Source organism: Colossoma macropomum, unplaced genomic scaffold (genome assembly GCF_904425465.1).
Source record: "Colossoma macropomum unplaced genomic scaffold, Colossoma_macropomum, whole genome shotgun sequence".
Lineage (NCBI taxonomy): Eukaryota > Metazoa > Chordata > Actinopteri > Characiformes > Serrasalmidae > Colossoma > Colossoma macropomum.
This window is the reverse complement of record NW_023494794.1, coordinates 11,009,300-11,024,565: the sequence shown is the minus strand read 5'-3', so window position 1 is coordinate 11,024,565 and position 15,266 is coordinate 11,009,300. Positions and strand designations below refer to the sequence as shown.

Here is a 15,266-nt window from a genome sequence, read left to right as displayed (position 1 = left end):
AGAGTTGTAGAGTTAGAAGGCGGTAGAAAAAGAGAGAGAGAGTAGTGGGAGTGAGTTGTAGAGTTAGAGAGAGAGAGAGAGAGAGAGAGAGAGAGAGAGAGACAGAGAGAGTTGTAGAGTTAGAGGGAGAGAGAGAGAGAGAGAGAGACAGAGAGAGTTGTAGAGTTAGAGGGAGAGAAAGAGAGAGAGAGACAGAGAGAGGCAGAGAGAGAGAGAGAGAGAGACAGAGAGAGAGAGAGAGAGAGGCAGAGAGAGAGAGAGAGAGAGAGAGAGAGACAGAGAGAGAGAGAGGCAGAGACAGAGAGAGAGAGAGAGAGAGAGAGAGGCAGAGAGAGAGACACAGAGAGTTAGAGGGAGAGAGAGAGAGACAGAGAGAGAGAGAGAGAGAGAGAGAGAGAGAGAGTTGGCTGGTTTTCCGCTGAGAGAGTGAAACACTTTTATCAGCTTCCAGAAGCTTCTTTTGTTTCTCCAGCTGCCCGAGCAGCTTAAAGCGATCTCTCTCATACAGGTCGGAGGTCAAAACATCAGCCGTCCTCCAAACCCTCCGGAATTCCAGAAAAATTCCCACTCGGCTCTGCTGGGTTCTAGCTAATCAGTTCACATCGTCTGAATGTGGGTGAGCTCAGTATTTCTGTCTGAGCTGTTCACTGTGCTCAGTGATTTATTCTCTCACAGGTGCCGTCAGACACTGCATTACTCTACAGAAATATATGAAACACATATAAAACACATCCACACTGACTGTCACGTTCATCATTTTACAACAGAAACAAACAGAAGAAGTTCAGAACTCAAACCTGTCCATGCAAAATGTAAATCGAATGTAAATGTAATAAAATGCAGTGTTCAAAATTACAAAAATAACTTTATGCTTTTAAGGTTTAATTGCAAGCAGCAAAATGATAATAATAAAACAAAGCAAAAAATAAAAGACAAATAAACAAAAGAGGGGTTTAATGCCGGGCAAAGACCAGCTCATGATGCAAGGTGATTCAGGAAGATTCATCTGTTTTCAAAGCGCCATATTTTTACAACCGTGAGGCGCCTGGGAACCAATCACAATCCAACTGAAAGAGGGGGTCATAGAGTTTCTGACTGTCAGTGGAAGATGGCTCCCTTCAGTCTGAGAGGAGATGAGACCCCTGAGCAGAAAGCGTTCTGCGTTCTCCACTTCAATAAGAGTGAATCCGTCATAACTGTGCAGTGTGATTTTCATGGGCAGTGAAGCTCCAACAGCTCAGAGCGTTCGGCGTTGGTTCCACAACACTGGATGATCTCCGAAATCACACTGAAAGAGCCGTGAGTGCAGCGACACCCGACACGCTCAATCCAGTATGGGATGAGTTTGACTATGGTGTTGATGTTGTCTGTACAGCTGGAGGAGGTTCAGACTGAGACCTTGTACAATTACATAATAAACTTTATGCTCATTTAAACCATTTACAGTTTACTGCATTGTTCTGTAATGATTTACAAAAGAAATAAATCATTTTGAAACTGGATAAATCTTTTTGAAGCACCCTTATATATATATATATATAGAGAGAGAGAGAGAGAGAGAGGGGCAAAAAATACATTTATCCTATAGTTTATCCTAAAAAATTCAAATAATAACAGAATGCAAAATACAGATTATTGATCTGTTAATTTATTGTTCGAAGTTCAATGAACTCAAAATTTTAGAACAACTAGGTTACTAACTTTTTTAAGATAAATTCTATATTTATAATATATATAATATATATATATATATATGTATATACACACAGCATGTATATATACTGTGTGCACATATTTATATATACATACACACAGTCACATGCAAGCATTTGGACACTCTGGTCAGATTACATGTTTTGCAAATTTTCTAAGTTTATCATTTTTAACTGACGCAACTGACATTAGGCAGTTCTGGCTGATACTTTGTTACGTAAGCTTTTGTTTATTCACGCTTGGGTCACTGTGCACCCAGTGCTGCTTTTCAAGGATATTGCGCTTGGAGAAATTGGAGGAAAGGACACTGGAGGCCAAGATGCCACAGTGGTCCCTGCTTAGAGTGAAGTTCAGGGTGTTTTCAGTGATAATAAATAAAATGTGTTGCAGATACAGATGATGCTACAACTTTACAGGTTTTCTAATTGTTTACCGGACGGTTTTCTATAATTTATAGGAATGAAGAAATGAAAGATGGACAGAGCTGTCGAAGATTCTCAGATGACTGAGAGAACTGCAGAACATCAAGAAAGATGATCTAATAAAATGAATACAGCTCTGATGAAATAAAAATAATTTTAAATAGATCATTTATGTGGTATTTATAATTCAGTGACATGAATGCTTTTTTCAACATAGGTTACATATTGAATAAAAATCAAAACAAATCAACAGACTTTATTGCCTAAATTATAACATTTGTCTTCACTCTATAATATTAATTTGTGTATAAAATAGCGCAGATTATTAATATGACAGATGATTGTGAACCTCTTTAGCAGAATTGTGGGTAGAGGAGAAAACAGCGTTTTTAGTACCTGCTGCCCTCTTGAGTTTGCCTCACTCACTCACTAATGGTCAGGCATTTGGTTGTCTTGCTGTGAGAAGGGTTGTGGTCATTATTCTGACCCCTCAATGAGCTGCAGTTCTGCGACAGTGCTGCTCAAGCTGCCCTTTAGAACCTTGCATAATTCCAGTTGGCTGGTGTTGTAATGTGTTTGTCTTTGCTTTTTAGGCACAGACGAGGCTGAAAGTGAGCATAAGAGTGTCCGTGGGAAAGGCCCAAAGCTCCTGGACGAGGGAAAGGGAAAGCTTTTGGAAAATAAATTCAGTTTTATAACCGCCTGCTTAACCCGTTAATGTCTCTGAGCTAAAAACTGAAGAAATTGTTTAAGTTGATCAAACCATTTGGATGAAAAATTCATTTTTATCGCTTAATTAATCAAAACACTAATTGTTCTAGTTTTGAAAGTGGAATTGGTTGCCGTTCTGCTGTTATACAAGTCTTCAGCTGTGCAGTGGGCCAATGGGAGACAGTTCTGGACTGCAGAGAGTCCAGTCTACCACTCGCATGCTCTGATTATGCAACCGTCCTGTTGTAACAGGTGCAGAATGTTTCTTGCTGTTGTCATGTTGAAATAAACATGGATGTCCCTGGAAAAGTCTATTAGGATCTGTTGCTCCAAAATGTGTTCAGTGTTAATGGTGCTTTCACAGATGTGAATGACCCACTAATGTCCCCCTGCACCATGATAGATGCTGAACTTTGAACTTTATGCTGGTAACAATCTGGATGGTCCTTTTCTTTTGTGGCCCAGAGAACACAACATCTATTATTTCCATAAACAATCTGAAAGGTTGACTCATCAGACCACAGTACACGTTTCCACTGATCAGCAGTTCTTCTCAGATGAGCTTGAGCCCAGAGAAGTAGGCGGCGTTTATGGTTGTTGTTATATGTGACTTCTGCTGTGCAAAGTACAGCCTTAAATTGTATCGAACCATGAACTGTGTTTGTTGACAATGGTTTGTCAAAGTATTCCTGAGCACAAGTGGTGATATCCTTTGATCTGAGGGGTCGAAGGTCACGGGCATTTAGTTGTGGTTTTCAGCCTTTTCCTTTATGCACAGAGATTTCTCTGGATTCCCTGAATCTTTTGATGATATTCCTACACTGTACAGGATGAAATTCCTAAAATTCTGCAGTCGCTTTCAGAAGAACGTTATTTTCAAACTGTTGGATTTTTTGTTGATACATTTCTGGCATCACTGGCGAGTCTCAGCCTTTCCTGGATGCTTCTTTTATGCCCAAGCATGATTACATCACCTGTACATTGCACAGTCTTAAATTTCTCCTGCACCAAATTTTTGGCACATGTTGCCAAAAATGCTGGAAGGTTGGGATGCTGAGGGATTTACAACACCACAGATTTCAAAATTGTTTAACTTTATTTGGAGTGTAGAGATTTTGTGTGTTGTAGGTTTGAGCAGTATCTATTTTCTCATACCTTTAATATGTAAAAGTTGAGCTGCTGATGATAGAAGTCATTGGGTATGTTTACATGCACTTAATAATCTGATAAGTGCAGAAAATCAGATTGTGTCAATAACTGGTTGAGTGTGTTTACACATATTAATCTGATAACTGCAGAAAATCAGATTGTGTCAATAACTGGTTGAGTGTGTTTACACATATTAATCTGATAACTGCAGAAAATCAGATTTTGTCACTAACTTGCTGAGTAAGTTTACATTTAATAATCTGATAACTGCAGAAAATCAGATTGTGTCAGCAACTGGCTTAGTGTGTTTATACTTAATAATCTGATAACTGCAGTATATCAGACTGTCAGTAACTGGTTCAGTGTGTTCACACTTAATAATCTGATAACTGCAGAAAATCAGATTGTGTCAGCAACTGGTTCAGTGTGTTTATACTTAATAATCTGATAACTGCAGTATATCAGACTGTCAGTAACTGGTTCAGTGTGTTCACACTTAATAATCTGATAACTGCAGAAGATCAGACTGTGTCAGCAACTGGCTCAGTGTGTTCACACTTAATAATCTGATAACTGCAGAAAATCAGATTGTGTCAGTAACTGGCTCAGTGTGTTAACATGCACTTGAGTAATCAGAACTAACAAAATAAGACGTGATGTAAACGTAATATAAAACTCAAACTTCTTTTCAACACTTTTTTTTTTAAATGTGAGCCACTTTACCTAAAATATGAACATACATCATCTAGAAAATGAAAAATATTTAAATCCTTCATTTCGTCAAGCGTGTAGTCTGTTTCAGCGCCACTCCAAAAGTCATTAAACCCTGCTTGCTGACTGACTTCACATATGCGCAGACTGAGAAATGTGAAAGAAATCAGAGTAAGAGTTTACGTGCACCAAGAAATCTGATTACTGAGCTCATATTTTTCATATTTCTTCATCAAATTCTAGGCCTTACTCCAATCTAAGAAATCAGACTATAGTGTTTACATGGCCATTTGAATAAGCAGATAACTACAGAAAAGCAATTATGATTGGATTATTAAGCGCCTGTAAACGCATTCATTGTACCGTGTATGACACCATTCAGCCTACAATACTGTGTATCTAAGCCTCCATAGACAAGTCTTTCTAGATTTAAATACTTAAGGCCCACAGAATAATGAATAGAGAGGAAATAAGCACCCTTCTTCCATAGATTCATCAAGATAAAGTTATATGTGGCAACATTTCCATGATTTTATAGTTGGTCATATTTAATTGATTAACTAGGAGACTCATAGGGCAAAAATGATCTAATTTGAGTAAAACTGCCTCAGCCATCATGCACTGTAAACTCCAGAATCATCAACGCCTTCTCACTTCCCTGTGCAGGAGCGTCCATCATTTTTACATGAATAGAATGAATTTCATCAGATTTCAAAACCACGAGGTTCCACCAAAACCAATTTATCCATTACAAGACTTCCAGTATTGATTGGGAATAAGATGTACTCTACTGGCGGGCTCACAAGTGGGGTTTCCCAGGGTTCCATTCTTAGCCTTATTTCATTTTCATTTTTTATGCTTTTTTTTCTGACTTCACCATTTTAAGATTTTTTCTCACTTGCATGAGGATGACACTCCGCTCCGCAACTCAGTGCCTATTGCTTTTTATTCTCAGTTAAATGTTTCAATGCACACCAAGAAATTTGCTCAATCCTGTTTTTCTAATCAAGAAATACTGCTAAAATTAGATGTGTTGTCTTTTCAGGTCTTGCAACATCACACTTGGACTATTATAATGCCTTATTTACTTGCTTTAGTCAAGGTAGTCTTGTTCAGCTTTTTGTCCAAAATGCAGCTGCTCACAGATTGTTCCAGATTGTTCTAAAGTGGGGAAGATTGGATGTTCATTCTGCAGATCTTACCTATGGGGTGCCCCAAGGTTCCATTCTTGGCCCTATTTTATTGTCATTTTCTATATATATATCCATTTTTTTCGATAATTATTATTATATTATTATATTTGTGAATTATGAAGTGTCAAGTCTTTGAGATCTACCAAGCAGAGGCTTTTAACTGTAACACATTTGCTGTTTGTGCCCCTAAACTTTGGAACAGTCTTCTCATTGACACACAGTGACCGCTTTTAAGAGATGGCTTAAGGTCCATTTTTGTTTCTTAGCTTTTTCGAGTTCTGATTATATGGACCATCTTTTAATTGGGTTTTTCTGGTGTTTTACAGTTTCTGTATGCTTTAGCTACTTTAGTGTCATTCTATACTGTTTTTCACTTAATTTGTATTTTATCGTGAAGCACTTTGTAAGCTTGAGATTGAAAAGTTCCATATGTACAGCATTTACTTATTTACCTCTTACCTGCCTGAGAGTGGGTCAATCAGAGGTTGCCCTGTGATTGGCCACATTCCTGTAGGTGGAGTCTTGGATCAGTGATGTTTGAGGTTTAAGCTCAAACATTACGTTTTCATCTCATAATTGTTGACTAAACTCTTGGGTTTGCACTTTGCACAAATTTCAAAATCAAAACTCCACCAATACGAATCTGCCGACAGGAATTTGGGCCAATCAGAAGAGATCTAGCTGTCGGTTTGTTTTAACTAGCTGGTGCAGGGATTGATGAGTCAGGAGAAAAGTGTTTTTTTAGATGTCATTCATACTACATCTCTTTTTGAGCTCTGGACAGATGTGAGGTCTTGCGGCTTTTCTGAAGGGGCCAGCAGGAAACTGCTACTTTCCCTTCCACTTTATGATTCTGTCACAAATCTGGAGAATAGCTGAAATGTTTTGGCGAGAAACCAAGACGTTTTTTTCTTTTCTCTCTCTTTTTTCCTCAGCCTTCTTTTTCCTCACACCAATTTGTTTTATCTGGCCAGCATCTGTAAGGGTCAAGCTTCTGTCTCACAGCCTGCAAATGTCAACTGAACTCTTAAAGCCGAAAATTCCTGTTTACTCTGTACGGATTGCAAAACCACCAATAGGAATCGAGCTGCGTTAGCGTGGGCCAGTCAGAGGAGAGGTTGTTGTAAGTCTCTCTTTCACCAGCTGCTCCGGTGATTAATGATTTGGATGGAAAGTGGATTCTTTTTATTCTGTCGTTAGGCTGTAAATTGTAAATGTTATTAGCCCGTGGCTGTGTGAACTCCCTCATCGTTACTGGCTATTTACCATTGAACAGGCTGATTTATTTCTGCTGCGCAAACCATCTGAAAGCATCTCGGTGAACCATGAAATGACAGGTACTAACCGCACCTGAGGAAAACCTTTCACAGACACAGACACCGCTCAGATGTGTACTGTACGCAGGGTGGGGATGGATAGGAATGCAAGTATTGGGAATATGTATTCAAAATACAGAAGTTAAATGTCAGTATTCAGTCCAAGTTACATTTTGTGAAGGCAGAATTTAGAATACAGTAACCTTTTTACATTTTAAAGAGAATACATTTGGTATGCTTATCCACTAAATTAAAAAAAAAAACATATACCATCTTTAAAGGAACACCATTAGTTCTTGGTTATTAATTATTTTCAAGCATGAACCAGACATGATTGTTAGACGGACATCAATTAATAACTTCCTTACAAACACTGAGGTGTCTACTAAAGTCTGAGTAGACTGACAAATCAATGTAATCAGTTATTAATCTCAGTGTTACTGAGCTCTGCTAAAGCCTGAATAGACTGATAAATCAATGTGATGATCAGTTATTAATCTCAGTGTTACTGAGCTCTGCTAAAGCCTGAATAGACTGATAAATCAATGTGATGATCAGTTATTAATCTCAGTGTTACTGAGCTCTGCTGAAGCCTGAGTAGACTGATAAATCAATGTGATGATCAGTTATTAATCTCAGTGTTACTGAGCTCTGCTAAAGCCTGAATAGACTGATAAATCAATGTGATGATCAGTTATTAATCTCAGCGTTACTGAGCTCTGCTAAAGCCTGAATAGACTGATAAATCAATGTGATGATCAGTTATTAATCTCAGTGTTACTGAGCTCTGCTGAAGCCTGAGTAGACTGATAAATCAATGTGATGATCAGTTATTAATCTCAGCCTTACTGAGCTCTGCTAAAGCCTGAGTAGACTGATAAATCAATGTGATGATCAGTTATTAATCTCAGTGTTACTGAGCTCTGCTAAAGCCTGAGTAGACTGATAAATCAATGTGATGATCAGTTATTAATCTCAGTGTTACTGAGCTCTGCTGAAGCTGCGGATGAAGGTGTCTGTATTTCTAAGACATGCAAAAAACAAGTATTACCAAGATAAAGTGAATCAATTGACGTCTAGGGGTTCACATGGCTGGTATAGGTCAGTTAGGAAGCTGATTGAGGCAGCCAAAGTTAAAGATGGAGGTAAAGGTTCAGACCACCAAGAAAAGCAAAACAAATGTGACATACTTAGCCATACTTTGCCTCTGGCTGGGATGGAGTAAACTGTTCCAGACATACTGCAGAGCAATTTGAGAACAAACTGTCAAACTACTGTATCCCAGATTTCAGTACTGGTCAGGTTAAGCTGAGACAGCATCTACTGAGAAGTAGAAAAGCAGCAGGACCAGAAAATATACAGCCTTGGATTTTAAAGCAGTTCTATGAGGAACTTGCCCCAGTTTGGTGTCACCTTGTCAACACATGTCTGCAGGCTGGCTTCTGCAATCCATGCACTCCCCAAGAAGAGGCCTCCGTACCTTTCCTCAGGACTATCGCCAGATACCATTACTAAACATTGTTGGCAACGTCTTTGAAGGCCTACTTCAGAACATTTTAGTCTCATCAATAAAAGTCAGTCAATCAATAAAATTGTCACAGCACTGCTTTGTGAAGAATAGGTCTACTGTGTCCACTCTGGTCTACATTTTTCAGAGCTGGCATAGTGCTGTGAATGAAATTCCAAGATGTGATGTTTAAGCTACCTTCATTGACTTTACACAAGCATTTGATACAGTTGATCACTGCTGGCTCTTGTCTACTATCGTGGATCTTGGCATTGCAGGTTCACTGTGGAACACACTTAAGAGCTGTCTCGCTGACCGAGTGCTGAAGGGCAGTGGGGATCCTGCTGGTCTCAGCCACAGGCAGTGCTTGCTGGAGTGCCTCAAGGTGGTGTCTTGTTGTTGTTTGTGCTTTGTTTCAGTACTGTGTATAGTGCGTCCTGTAAAATATGCTGATGACCTGGCCTTAACAGACACAACAATGGGCCAGTTGCCTGGTTGCACCCAATCTGCCGTCGATGCAGTTGCAAGCTAGAGCCATGATTAATACACGGTCCTTAGCTTTAGGAAAGAGGGAACCAGAGTTGAGCTGGTCAATGGTCAATGCATTGAGTGGGTAAGAGCTTCTTAACTCTTCAGGGTCCAAGTCTCATCTGATTTATCATGGGATGCACATGTTATATACATCCTGAAGAAACTGCAACCCAGGTCTTAATATTCAAGAATGGCAAGTTGTGCTGGGCTCCCTACAGAGGTCCTGGCGCAGGTGTATGTGTCCTTCATAAGACCCGTGCTGGAGTAGCTACTAAAGCCTGAGTAGACTGATAAATCAATGTGATGATCAGTTATCAATCTCAGTGTTACTGAGCTCTGCTAAAGCCTGAGTAGACTGATAAATCAATGTGATGATCAGTTATTAATCTCAGTGTTACTGAGCTCTGCTAAAGCCTGAGTAGACTGATAAATCAATGTGATCAGTTATCAATCTCAGTGTTACTGAGCTCTGCTAAAGCCTGAGTAGACTGATAAATCAATGTGATGATCAGTTATCAATCTCAGTGTTACTGAGCTCTGCTAAAGCCTGAGTAGACTGATAAATCAATGTGATCAGTTATCAATCTCAGTGTTACTGAGCTCTGCTAAAGCCTGAGTAGACTGATAAATCAATGTGATCAGTTATCAATCTCAGTGTTACTGAGCTCTGCTAAAGCCTGAGTAGACTGATAAATCAGTATGATCAGTTATCAATCTCAGTGTTACTGAGCTCTGCTAAAGCCTGAGTAGACTGATAAATCAATGTGATCAGTTATTAATCTGTGTTACTGAGCTCTGCTAAAGCCTGAGTAGACTGATAAATCAATGTGATCAGTTATTAATCTGTGTTACTGAGCTCTGCTAAAGCCTAAATAGACTGATAAATCAATGTGATCAGTTATTAATCTCAGTTTAAGTTTTACATTGAATTATTTCAATGTAAAAAGTTCCATGTGTATTACCAAGATATGTTGTCATTGTATTCTGAATACATTACAATTTTATGTATGTTATTATGTTACTGGATACAATCATCACAGCCTATCCGGTGTTCAGCCATCTCTACTTTAGTGTATTTTGCTCCACCCTAACTGCACACTATATGTGCAGGTTCCAGTCCAGAACTGTCTCCATAAGATTGATGATTTTGTTTTGCTGTAAACGTTTTGGATCAAAAGGATTTCTGACTAATGACTAAAACAATAAAGACGAGATGAATGTGGAGAATGAGAGCGATGAAATACTGTTTTGTAGTTCAGAGAAAGATAGAGCAGGAAAGAAGGATGTATTTTTGACAGTGTCAGAGAGATTAAGGGGGAACTAGAGACTCATTTTATCTTTTATGTTCTAAAGATCAGAAACAAAATGTGGAAAAAAATGGTTAGAAGCTGGCTAATGATGCTTTAGCTGGCAATGTCACAGCTTCAGGTAAAAGTGGGTGAGCTTTTTTGTAATATCAGTATAATTCCACTGATAATAAACATTACATCCATAACCAGCACAGTTTTTCGTGCTTGGACCCCTAATAGTTGCAATAGTAGTCAGATACAGCTAGTTTAATATAATGTACATAATAATTTGTAAAGAGACTGTTTATATGTGTACATTTAACTGTATGTGTCTATAACAATAATAATAAGAAGAAGAAGATGAAGAAGAAGAAGAGGAAAAAGAAAAAGAATCTATAAATTTAAAAAATAGTAATAAATACTAAAATCATAACCAGTACATTCGGTGCTTGGACCCCTAATAATTGCAATAATTGTAAAATCCATGTAGCCTAATATAATTTACATACTATTTTACATCCTCATTAACATACATGTTTATATAGCAAAATATAATGTGTATATATATATATATATATATATATATATATATATATTATATTATTTATTTATATATATATTATATTTTTTGTTACATTACACAGAATATTATTATTGTTTTTTCATGCAAAGTTACTATTTTGGAGTTTTTTAAGAAAGTATCATTGGAACTTTTCAGCAAAATTAACCTTAAAAAGTGGAATAAACAAACAAATAAACAAACCTGCATTTCACTTTCTGCCTTGCAGCACGTAAACTAAAGAAGATTGGGCAGCTAAAGGGTCCGGAAGAGGAGGGTCCATCTCTGGGCATGGTTCCGGGCTCCGGTCTGATTGAAGTGACCCCTCCATCACCCAAACTGGGCCTGACCTTCCACTCCCAGCACGTGTTTCTGAGCATCCTGGAGGCCATCGAGCCTGAGGTGGTCAATGCCGGACACGACCACGGTCAGCCTGACTCCGCCGCAGCTCTGCTGACCAGCCTCAATGAGCTGGGAGAGAGGCAGCTCGTCAAGGTGGTCAAATGGGCCAAAGGACTACCAGGTGAGTTGGGTAACCAGGTGTGGAATAGACCAAGTTACCAAGTGATATACTCTGTGTGGCCACTTTATCAGAAACACCTACCTTGGAGTTATGTTCATTGGCCATTTTATCAGAAACACGTACAAAAACACATAGATCCACTATATAGATGTACAATAATTGCCTGTAGCCCATCTATTGCTGCACAGTTTTTCAGCCACATGGTATCACAAGTGACAGGAAATTGACTGAGGCAGAGAAAATTAAAGGATGATCGCATCTCTCTTTACCCAGTTTGGGTTAGAAGCAACAACATTTACATTTACGGTATTTAGCTGATGCTCTTATCCAGAGCGGCTTACAGTTCGATCATTTTTATACAGGTAGGTGAAGGTGGTGTTAGGAGTCTTGCCCAAGGACTCTTATTGGTATAGTATAGGGTTGTTTGCCCAGACAGGGGATTGAACCCCAGTCCACAGCGTAGGAGGTAGAGGTATTACCCACTACACTATACCAACCACCAACAACAAGCTTATCAGTTAAATACATTACTGTGATATTACTGTGTTTATTTTGTTCCTTCTCATTTTTGTACCTCCAGTATTTTAAGCTATACTCTCACTACTAAACAGACAAATGGAAGGAGTGTATGCAGGCATTAAAGCTCGGGATCTGAGCCTTATTTAGTCTCCTAATTTTTTAGAAAATCTCCTTTTACACAATTTAAAAATCAGTTTCAGAAAGTTTCATTTTCCTGTTAAAGTTGCTCAGATTCTTCTAGGAAGCTGCCGTCTTGATTTCTGAACCTTTTTTTTTCTCTGCTCATTAATATGCGTGTCAAAGCTCACTCTATTTATACTGCACAAATTTGTCAACTTTGTTTGACATACTTCCATCTATTGCCCCACTTGCCAATATCACTTAACATGAGAACAGTGACTGACGCACAATACCAGCTGCTCACCTTCTCTGTAGTTCTACATCACACCTTGTTTAAATAGCTGATTTTAATGGGATATATATGTAATCCTCAAAGAACACAGTCACTTAAGTAGCCTATAATCTACCATTTTGTTTCAGAAAACAGTTTATTTACCTCCCCAGTGTTTTATATGTTTCTTACTTCTCTTAATTTATCTAAGCCCATTCATAACATCTGTGTCAAAAACAGTCATAATTCATCTTTGTACAGGAATATTTTCAAGCTTTGCTTTATCCCCCAGAATTAAACAGGCTGTTTTTTTTTTCTTACTGTGCCTTTAAGACTGAAATATGTAAATAAGCTCAGTTGTGATTGGCTGTGCCTCGTTCAAAAAGTAATCTGGATGTGAATGGGTGGAGCTAAACTGCTGTAGGATGAATAGTAAATGTTACTAACAGGTGGATCAGAGTAAGCATACAGCCTTGCAGTCTACATAGACAAACACTGGCCGTAGAGGGTTGAACAGATGAGCTCAGTGACTTTAAACATGGCACCGTCATAGGACGCCACCTCTGACACAGTCAGTTTGTAAGATTTCTGTCCTGCTAGTTCTGCCCCAGACGACTGTAAGTGCTGTTATTGAGAAATGGTAGCGTCTAGTAGCAACAACAGCTCAGCCTTGAAGCGGCAGACCACACAAACTCACCACCGAGTGCTGAAGCTCACTGTATTTATCCTCTGTTGAATCATCACTAAAGAGCTCCAAACTGCCTCTGGAAGCAGCATCAGCACCAGAACTGCACATTAGGAGCTTCACGAAATGGGTTTCCATGGCTGAGCAGCTGCACACAAGACTAAGATCACTATGCACAAAGCCAAGCGTCAGATGGAGTGGAGTAAAGTGCCTCCACTGGACTCTGGAGCAGTGGAAACGTATTCTGTGGAGTGACCAATCACACTTCTCTATCTGTCAGTCTGATGGACGAGTCTGGGTTTGGAGAACGTTACCTGCCTGACTGCACTGTGCCAGCTGTAAAGTTTGGTGGAGGAGGGATGATGATATGGGGTTGTTTTCAGGGGTTGGTCTAGAACCCTTAGTTCCAGTGAAGGGGAACCTTAATGTTTCAGCACCAAGACATTTTGGACAATTGTACACTTCCAACTTTTTGGGAACAGTTTGGGGAAGAACCTTTTCCTGTTCCAGCATGACTGAGCCCCAGTGCACAAAGCAGCTCCATAAAGGCCTGACTGGGTGAGTTTGGTGTGGAAGAACTTGACTGGCCCTCGCAGAGCCCTGACCTCAACCCCATCCAACACCTTTGGGATGAACTAGAACGGAGATTGTGAGCCAGACCCTCTCGTCCAGCATCAGTGTCTGACCTCACAAGTGCTCTTCTGGATGAATGGGCAGAAATTCCCACAGACTCTCTCCAACATCTGTAGAAGCTTCCCAGAAGAGTGGAAGCTGTTAGAGCTGCAAAGGGGGACCAACTCCATATTAATGCCTATGGTTTTGGAATAGGACGTCCAACAAGCTCGTATGGGTGTGATACATAGGTGTCCACATACATTTGGTCACATAGTGTATATTCTTGTTGACGAGGTCATGTTGAAATTGTTTGGACTGTAAACTGACCGCTGCAGGGCCGTGAGCCGCGGGCCGGCTCCGCGGGATTGTTTGCTGTTTTGTGTCTGGAGCAGACGCTGGTTCTGATGCAGCACTGCTGTGGCTCTGTTTGTCTGGTAGAGCTGATCTGACGTGAGCTCCTCCACATCTGAACGGCTCTAAAGCTCCATGAGCCGCTCCACTAAAAACAAATTTGGACAGGAGCTAAATGCTAATGAGGCTAGTGGACAATCATCAAACGCTGAGAGAGGAAAGGAGGTGTGGGGTGTGGGGGGTGTGGGGGTGGGGGGGGGCAGAGGGAGAGAGGGTGAGAGCATTATTAACAATAACATGTATTAACAGTAATATTAAATATTTTTTATTTTTTGCTTTTTAATTTAATACATTGAATATTAATTTAATCAGAACTTCATTATGATGTCAATTTTATTAAAATTTCATTCTGGATGGTAATTTTAAAATAATTTAATTTTGGCTGTTAATTTTATCAGAACTTCTTTCAGGATATTAATTTTATTATAATTTCATTTTGGATGTTAATATTATTAGAAGTGCACTCTGAATATTATTTTTATTAGAACTTTATTCTGGATATTAATTTTTAATATAACTTAATTTGAGATATTAATTTTATTATAACTTAATTCTGGATGTTAATTTCATTAAAAAGTAATTTTTGACATTAATTGTCTTAGACCTTCACTCTGAATATTAACTTAACTTCATTCTGGATATTAATTTTATTATAATTTCATTCTGTATGATCATTTTTTAGAACTTGATTCTGAAAATTAATTTTATTAGAAATTAATTATGGAAATTAATCTTATTAGAACTTCATTCTGGATATTAATTTTATTATAATTTCATTCTGTATGATAATTTTTTAGAACTTGATTCTGAAAATTAATTTTATTAGAAATTAATTATGGACATTAATTCATTAGAACTTAATTCTGGATAATAATTTCTTAGAATTTTATTCTGAAAATGTATTTTATTAGACCTTAATTATGGAAATTAATTTTATTAGAACTTCATTCTGGATATTAATTTTATTAGAACTTCATTCTGGATATTAATTTTTTCAAAACATCATTCTGAATATTACTTT

At 38.5% G+C, this 15,266-nt stretch overlaps 1 protein-coding gene across 1 annotated transcript in view; it reads left to right on the top strand.

The window, feature by feature from the left end:
• The window catches only part of LOC118814523 (androgen receptor-like), a 94,853-nt gene that overhangs the window by 61,519 nt on the left and 18,068 nt on the right, over positions 1 to 15,266 (top strand). Inside the window, exon 3 of the mRNA XM_036580156.1 lies at positions 11,331 to 11,624. Coding sequence (XP_036436049.1) covers positions 11,331 to 11,624 — 294 coding nt within the window. The remainder of the gene's footprint in view (positions 1 to 11,330; positions 11,625 to 15,266) is intronic.